The sequence below is a fragment of the Brassica oleracea genome, chromosome C3 (assembly GCF_000695525.1).
Source record: "Brassica oleracea var. oleracea cultivar TO1000 chromosome C3, BOL, whole genome shotgun sequence".
Lineage (NCBI taxonomy): Eukaryota > Viridiplantae > Streptophyta > Magnoliopsida > Brassicales > Brassicaceae > Brassica > Brassica oleracea.
This window is the reverse complement of record NC_027750.1, coordinates 22,808,072-22,816,644: the sequence shown is the minus strand read 5'-3', so window position 1 is coordinate 22,816,644 and position 8,573 is coordinate 22,808,072. Positions and strand designations below refer to the sequence as shown.

The 8,573-nt window shown below is 34.0% G+C and overlaps 2 protein-coding genes across 3 annotated transcripts; both read right to left on the bottom strand.

Moving 5' to 3' along the window:
* LOC106336390 (shaggy-related protein kinase gamma) lies at positions 1–3,119 on the bottom strand. 2 transcript variants are annotated; one of them, XM_013775217.1, is made up of 13 exons: positions 3,101–3,119; positions 2,984–3,068; positions 2,515–2,695; positions 2,347–2,439; positions 1,856–1,915; positions 1,494–1,766; positions 1,285–1,416; positions 1,064–1,204; positions 938–988; positions 755–850; positions 580–663; positions 395–497; positions 1–301 (listed from the first exon to the last, which is right to left on the bottom strand). In XM_013775217.1, the coding sequence occupies exons 3-13, from the start codon at positions 2,629–2,631 to the stop codon at positions 219–221; spliced, it is 1,233 nt and encodes a 410-aa protein (XP_013630671.1). In that variant the 5' UTR covers positions 2,632–2,695; positions 2,984–3,068; positions 3,101–3,119; the 3' UTR covers positions 1–218. The 2 variants fall into 2 exon arrangements, with proteins under 2 accessions (XP_013630671.1, XP_013630670.1); XM_013775216.1 differs by having other exon boundaries at positions 2,984–3,112.
* A 3,128-nt stretch (positions 3,120–6,247) lies between these two features.
* On the bottom strand, positions 6,248–7,194 carry LOC106332934 (transcription factor bHLH150-like). The gene has a single exon (XM_013771422.1). It carries the CDS (start codon positions 7,069–7,071, stop codon positions 6,505–6,507), a length of 567 nt encoding a protein of 188 aa, XP_013626876.1. The 5' UTR covers positions 7,072–7,194; the 3' UTR covers positions 6,248–6,504.
* Between the last annotated feature and the right edge of the window lie 1,379 nt (positions 7,195–8,573).

The window sequence follows — 8,573 nt, the reverse complement described above, 5'->3', positions numbered from 1 at the left end:
GAAAACAACAAACTCTTTTAAAAAAAATCTTTGTTCACTTTTACAAGATCATAACCCCCACAATAATTCACTCTTTCCCTACTCATTCATTATAACAAACAAAAGGGTTACAAAATCATCATACTGAGATTGAATAATAGTAACAAAACAGAGAAGATAATGAATATCTTGGACTCTTCCCTCTCTAGTTTTCGTGTTTGCAGATAACAACAGATAAATCATAAACCGAGCCATGGACACTGCTTCCTCGCATGTTCAGGTACTAACCTAGCCACCATCTCCACTGGCACACCTTTAAGCTCTGCTTTCACGCAACACATTAAAAAAAAAAACCATGAGTTGAAGTCACTTGTATCCTTTTTTGAGGTAACACTTTGAAGAATATGGTTAGTACCATGAGGCTTGAAGTTGAATAGTGGTGGAAGGAAACGTCCATTAGGCAACCGTGCATTCGGATCTCTAAGCTCGTCAAAGAACGGGTGGACCAATGCATCAAGCTAATAGGCAAGAACATAAGATAAATAAACAAGAGATGTTGCAAGAACGAAGGAAAAGTGAGAGAAAGTTGCAAACACTAACAGCTGAGCAACGGAGATTAGGAGAGTATTGAAGAAGCCTTGAGACCAAATCAACAGCTTCCGGAGGCATCCTCTTGTGGAAAATCTAGTCAACGATTAATATTCCAGTTAACAGCTAGTCAAAGAAGGCAATGAACTAGTTAAGTTTGATGTTTTTGCATGAAAAAACAAACTACCTTATGCCATGGATGAGCTTTAATCTGAGGGAACTTGAACTCAGTGTAATTGGGGTTCATGCATTTGATCTCTTCCCTTGTTGGTGTTCCCAAAACCTACTCAATACATGAACAAAGTCAAGTACATAATCATTACACAACAGAGAAGTTACTAAAGTGATATCAGTACAAAGGTTATTATACCTTTATGATCTCTACAAGCTGATCAACACCACTCTCACCAGGGAACAATGGCTGTCATAAACAAAAAAAGAACAGATTAGGACTTGAAACAGACCAAAGATGTTTTTGGTTTGAAATTTTTATTACCTGTCCGAGAAGAAGCTCAGCGAGAACACAACCTGTAGACCAGACATCAATGGCTGTAGTATACTCAGTTGCTCCAAAAATAAGCTCAGGTGCTCTATAATACCTTGAGCATATATATGAAATGTTTGGCTCTCCTCTAACCTGTTCCAAGAATCAAGAATTGGTCAATAAATAGATTCAAATAGAGAGAGAGAGAGAGAGAGTATCATCAACAAACTCACCAATACTTTAGCACTTCCAAAATCACAAAGCTTCACTTGATGTGTGTGTGGATTCACCAACAAGTTCTGAGGCTTTATGTCACGATGACACACGCCAATACAACGGTGAATGTAGGCTAAGGACCTAAATATCTGCCAAGAGATATACAAGACTCTTAAGAGAAGACCAGCAAGGAGATGAGACAAGTCTTTGAGATTGATATCTCTACCTGATAGGTGTAGAGTTTGACGTAGACGATAGGCATGCGTTGGTTAAGTTTGTTGTAGTGTTTGATAACTCTGTGAACTGTCTCAGGAACGTATTCGAGGACCAAGTTGAGGTAAAGCTCGTCTTTCTCGGTTGTTGAGAAGAAGCAGTGTTTTAAAGAGACTACGTTTGGATGGTCGAGTAGCCTCATTGTTTGTAGCTCACGGTTCTTGTACCTTCGGTCTTGCAAAACTTTCTTTATCGCTACAGTTTCTCCTGTCTCTAAACATTTCGCCTGTAAGAGAAAAAAAATGATCACATAAGTGGCAAAGACATGGTTTGATAGAGAAGAGGAGGAACAAAAACTCAAAAATCAAAACTCACTTGGAAGACAACGCCGAAGGAGCCATGTCCAACAACTCTCTCTGCCATGTAACTGATTGTCTGCAATTTTAGCATCCCAAGAACATTTCACTTAGCTATTGCAAATACTACTCAGGGCCGGTCTTGAGTATAGACTGGTGAAACATTGGACTATTGTCCCCAATTTTTTTTTTCTTTTAAAGTATATATATAAAGGCTCCAAATTTATAACAAAAAATTATATAAACTCTTACTAAATTGTCTATAGCCCCTAAAATCTCACCACCAGCCCAGAGTATATTCGATTCACTTAGCTAATGCAAATACACTTAGGCTGGTGAAGCATTGGTTTATGACCCCCAATTTTTTTAAAAAAAATTACATATATAAAGGCCCCAAAAATTTTTTAAAAAATTTATATAAACTACTAAATTGTCTATAGTCCTCTTAAAATCTCAGGACCGATACACTTGAATCGGTTTACAAAGGATGGGTTTTGCGCAGACACAAACCTGCTTTGGTTGGCCATTTCTTCCACCTATAGTAGTAACTATTATATGACCAGTCTCTGTGACATTTCCGTTTACTATTGTAGCTTCCATTTCCTGGTGAGATCATCAATCAAGTCAGTTTTAACAGAAACAACGTAAACAGAATCTGATACAAAAAAAGAAACATACTTTATCATCTTGAATTTTCATGTGATTCATCTCTTCAGGTAATCTATCAACATCAGCAGTAACGTTTCCGTTAGAATCTCTAACCGCGGCACTAGGCTCTACGCCCACCGTGGCCATTAGAAACTTTTTTAAAAAAGAAGAAGATTCTTCCTTTGTCTTCAAATCTTGATCAGATCAAATCCTGCAGCAAAGAGAAGAGGGTACTCAATCAACAGAGCTAATCTCAAGACTCATCTGGGAGCTAATCAACATGCAAAGTTCTGATTTTTAACGTGATAATGGAAACAACAATCACCTAAAAATCAGGATCTAGCAAAAAAAAAATTAAGGGAAATATTTGATGGAAAAGGGATAAATCCATAAAAATACCACAAAAAGACAGAAACTTTCAACTCAGACAACACGCAGACAATCAAATTCAAACTCATCTTTGGACATATCTACCGATCTATACAGCTTAGAGACGTACCAGAGACAACCCATAAATTTGAGATCCACAGGGAAGAAAGGAAGATGGGTTGATGATGAATTCTCTCCTCTCTCTCTCTCTCTCTCTCTCTCTCTCTCTCTCTCTCTCTCTCTCTCTTCTCTCCTCTCTCTTCCTTTTTTCAGTTTGGTCTGAATGATAATAATTTTGTAAGAATAAAAACGGAAGCTCTGTGGCTGGGCTTTTTAATGAGGGCAGCAATGCTATAATGCGCTGGTGACAGTCATATCTTAAAAATCAAATCAAATCCAAAAATAAAAAAAATCAACTAATAAAAACTAAAAAGATAAGAAGACATCGGAGTTAGTAATAAATTGGAGTTTGAAAGTACATCGGGTTTAGTTTTTCCTTTTTGACCATTCAAACTTCTTTTGCCACCACTCTTCTAATCTAATTACCTGTATTTATATTAATGCAACCTACTAAAAACGTTGATCTTCTCTATTTCTTTTTAAAAAATAGATTGTGATTAGTTGGAGTGACATACTTACAAAGATAACCCTAAATAATGCTAGCTGGTTTTAATCTAAGGAATCAAGATTTAAACTACTTCATTTTGCATAAGTTTAGTGGTACATTATTATTTTTATTTTAATAGCTGATCCTTTTTTATTGCTAGCTTTTTTAGAAAAAGGAGTCAAACTCCTCGTGACAAAGTTGATAAAGCTAAATTGACTAAATTGCACTAATTCTTTTATTATTTTTATTTCTTTTATAGATGTACAATAATTAGTTCATAAATGCCATACAATTGTCTGCTAGTATAAAATTAAGAGAACCTAGTTTAACAACCAACAGCTATAAATATAATGGCATTTTCCAGCCAAGTATATAGTTTATAATTGTGGTTTTAGTTTAAATCTAAGAACCGAATCATATAATTAAAATGGATGGGACATTTTGAAATTTTGGACAAAGCTGGTGAAGGTGGGGTCGGTGAGAAAACGACAAAGTAGGAGTAGTTTGGCTGTTTTCTGTTTACTATTACATCCATGAATACGCATATATAATGGATATATCGGAATATGCCAAAGAGTTTACAGGTTGAACCGGGACCATATGTCAAACGTGTCGGAGACGCAAGAAAAAACTAAAGCAGAAGAAAATAAAATTTTCAAATTTATCAGCGTCAGCGACCACTTTATAGGAATGGGAAAACATATCTGCCGTCGGTGGACGGGCCACCGGAAAGTAACATGTTTAAATTGGGCTTTGTAGTGGGCTTGTGAAATAATGTTTAAATCTATGATCAGGCCGAAAGTATGAACCTCTAGCAAACAAGTTATTTTAGTAGTAAAGCCCATCATGAGAGAGGGTCAGTCCAACATAGTGCTCAAACAGGTTACGGTTATGGAAACCTAGAGCTGACACTGATGCCTTGATCGAGTCACTATGTTGAACACTAGAGATGCCATTAACCTGGTCACCTTGTAACTTTTGAACACTTAATCCGCGGGGCGACGATAGAGTTATGATTGATATTTGAAATATCCCCATGACAGTGTGGACTTTAGCTGCATATAGATATAATAGATATGTGACCATTGGATTCAAGAACTTGATAAGTCAGCAATTTTGACTGTAGAGAAGCTGTAAACTCCAAAAGGCAGCCGTCATTGGTTTTGGTCGGCAGCGTCTGAGGTCCAATGTCATGGTAAACAAAAAGACAAATGCTAGATCATGTCCACAAGTTCTGACGGGTCGATTTGTAAGTGTCAACGCGTATACACTGAGAAATTAGAATGCCATTTAATTTGCCGATGCTAAGAAAATGACCACTCCATAACGGAAGAGCCATTTTTGGCATTGGTATATGAAGAATGTGTGATCCAAGATATGGCAACATTTCAAGGAGTTTCCTGAGTTTTTTGGTTACCAAATATAAATAAAAAGTTTTTCATAATCGAGAATAGAATCAACTATTTTGGACCCGAATTGATATTTACCATCTAATTTTTTTTGGGACCAAAATGTGACATGCCTAGCATTCGCCGAGACATATGTCAACAATAATATGCAAGCAAGTACTTTGGGTTTTTTTTTAGCGTTTTTCTCGAGACTTGGCTTGAGTTGCATGTATCGTAGCATCTCGGCCGGATTAGAGCCTGGCTAATCCTTATTTAGAATGTTATAGAATCACAAGGATAATTATAAACAAAAGGTGTAGGAGGTCAGAAAGTGGTGGGTGGTCCTTGAGCCTTGAAGGAATCAAAGAAGACATCTCACACTTGACCCCAATTATCATGCCACCTTCTCGTCTCCATCCATTTTCGTTGTCATCTCTTTTTTTCTTGAGGTTTTACTCTTCAAACGTGTCACCTCTTTAATGGCAAAATCTCATCTTGTATTTTTCAGTTGCGTTTTTTAAATGTGATCTATTTTCCGTATTTGTAGCCATAAAACGTTTTTATGACGTCAAAATTTTTCTTCAAACATTAAACCGTATTCGAACTCGCGTCAGCATAACCACATCATATTTTCTAACATGTTGATCTGTCATCATTTAGAGTACTGTCAAATATTATAGCCTCTTCAATTTCTATACATATCCAACATTAATGTAATCATGTTCTTTTTAACTATCAAATATTGTACTTCAGTTCATATGATCAAGATTGATATATTCTTCTCCAATCAGCTGACGTTCAGACAATAGACGTAACTTTAATCTCTACATAAATTTCATCATGTACACAACTCTAGTTAGAAAAGAATGTAATCTGGATACATATGTATAAGGACAAAGTATGATAAATGCACTCAATTTGTTTTTTTTTTTTTTGAAAAAGGCTTAATGCACTCAATTTGTTTCACAAAGTTGTTTAGATGTAGGACACACGAAAGTTTTTTTTTTAACTTTTTATCATTTTATATGAATATTATTTCCTCACATGAAAATAAAATCTGTTCGAGAAGAAACTAAATTCAGATAAAGAGATTTCACATGCGACGCACTCTGAACAAAAGAGTCGGACCGTAGGGTCTGCATGCACATGCCTCTCGTGTATATTTTAAACTTTATTTTAATTTCAGTTTTTGGCATATAGCTTAGAATATCAAATTTATATTTTCTTAACAAATATATTGAAATTTGCGCAGGGTGAATGGGCCATTGATTTTATAAATTCCGATTTAGAAGTTGGACATATAAACTAGACAGTAGACACACATAATTTGTCCTTACACATTTAAATATTTATTATACTCTAATGTCAATTATTTTAAGGTTAGCATTGAGACAAATGGTTGTATTGGAAGTTAACTATCTGATAATTACTTGTCTATTAATATTTGAGACACTATGATGTCCAAAATTTGTAAAAAAAAATATTTACAACTAAAACTTATGAAATAACACCAAAACACTTCGAACGACAAACAACAAAACAATTTCATTGCAAACAATTGATTAAAAATATTCGGATTATAATTTTTTAAAATAATTGTGTTACAAAAAAAAAAATTGTAAAATAATTAATCAAAACAAATATTACACACATTGGCTATAACGCCGAGCCGAGTTTATCAGACGGCTGAAACTCAGACAGTATCTTGGATAGAGCTGTCATGGCTCGGACTTGCATTTCCAACGCACCTATGTAATCGGCCGTCTCGTCCAAAAGCTCCGGTAACGCCGTTCTCCGGCAGCCAGGCACCAACCCACCTAGAACTCTGACCCGAGTTCTCACCGGCGACAACTTCCAACTCCTTCCTCCGTCTCCCCTGGCCGTAGACACCGGCTTTGTATTCTTGTGCCGGTACAGACCATTCCCGAGTGGACTCACCAAAATGGCTCTGCTCCACCGAGTAGTACCACGAGCCGTAGCTGCAAGCATTTTGTTGGCCGTGTCTCGGACCGTTGTGCTCCGCCGTGAACGCCGGAGAGCGTTGTAAAGCTTTAAGGAATAAACCTTCTGAGCCGCCGTGGCTCTCCATCTCCAACTAAGATGCCTCGCTGGAGCTTCTGAACTTCTTCTTGATCGACTAAGCCTGAGAAAAGGGATTGTTTCAGTTCCTTCTACGTCTAGCGACGTTGAAGGATTCGCTGCACTACCCTGTTCAGAAGACATTCACAAGAGCTCTAAAGAACACTAACTAAACGATTATGTCGAGAAATGTGATTTTATGTTGATAATTCAGAGTAACTGGAGGGATCTCTATATATAAACATTTGGGAGATGCCATTCTTAATGCAACTATTTTCTATATTTTATTTGTTTATTTTTTTTGTAACATATTTTTTTTGTTTATAGTTCTTGTCTTTTTCGATTAAATACCATTATGTATATTTTTTTTTTCTTGAATAATAGACATCCCGATTCACTTTGGCCACTAATGATTCACCAGGTGACTGCAAAAATCAGTTTCCTAAAATAAAATTATGCATTTTAAGGTTTGAAACTTGATTTCTCCATTTCAAAGAGATGTATGCTTTGGAGTTTTCATTCATATGAAAAAACATCTTAAATATGATTATTAATACATTATTTTGTGATTAATTATTTCGTACAACCTATATCCAAACAAAATTTAAGAAATACAATTAATTTTTTGTAAGTTTACAATTTACCATTGTTACCTAATAAAAAATATATTAAAGATATAAAATATATCTTTTAAAACATAATTAATTTTGAAAATGATGGAATAACTAAAAGGAACAAAAATATCTTCTTTTTTAGCGTGACGGCCAACAAAAATATATATCTTCAATATGATATTTTCAATATATTTTGATAGATATTTTACACAAAGGCTGGAATTTAGGCTTTTTACATACCTATTTATGATGGTGAGCGGCGTAAATTTATGTTATGACCTTGATTTGTTTGATTTGTAGGTTTTTAATTCCCCTATATATTATTTGTGAAACATTACAACTTCTTTTTGTAGCCACGTGTCATCACTATGATGATTCTTAGAATTATTAGAGAAATATGTTGGTTCATCTAATTATATAATAAGCTTTTTATTAAACTAACCATAAATTCATTATTAATATCATTTATTATTTCTTTAAATAAAGATTTCGGAATTGCCTAATGTGGCTAAAGTATATATGACAATTAATGATTTTGAATAATAAAGATCTGATAAAAAAATGTATCTTCTATCAAATTTGTTTAATTTAAAACTATTAAAATAATTTTTAAAAAAAACACAATAACCATATTATAAAAATTTAGATTTTTCTGTATATGTTATATTTTGAATTTTAAAAAACGACTATAAATTACTAAAACTGTTAAAAGTCTCACATTCAAATTTTGCGATCCATGGTTTAAAATTTTTGTTATGACAAAATACAAATAATTACAAAATCATATAAGTAAAAGTCTAATTCAATTAATCATTAAGATTTAAAATATATATGTATATATATCATTCTAAATTAAACTATAAACCATATTGAATAAATAAATATTTTAGTTTCAAAATTTATTTTAAATAATTTTTTTTGATAAAAGTTTTGAGCTAACATGATAATTTTTTTTAAAATTATAAATTACTAAAATTATTAATCCCACAATAAAAATTTTGTTATCAGTAATTTAAAATTTTTGCTATTAAA

Bases quoted from the DNA above. Each gene is read 5' to 3' on its own strand.
- LOC106336390 (XM_013775217.1), bottom strand. From the start codon at position 2,631: ATGGCCACGGTGGGCGTAGAGCCTAGTGCCGCGGTTAGAGATTCTAAC. The intron at 1,916-2,346 runs GTTTGTGTCTGC...CTAAAATTGCAG, and splicing joins GAAATGGCCAACCAAAGCAG to ACAATCAGTTACATGGCAGA. The intron at 1,767-1,855 runs GTGAGTTTTGAT...TTTCTCTTACAG, and splicing joins CCTTCGGCGTTGTCTTCCAA to GCGAAATGTTTAGAGACAGG.
- LOC106332934 (XM_013771422.1), bottom strand. From the start codon at position 7,071: ATGTCTTCTGAACAGGGTAGTGCAGCGAATCCTTCAACGTCGCTAGAC.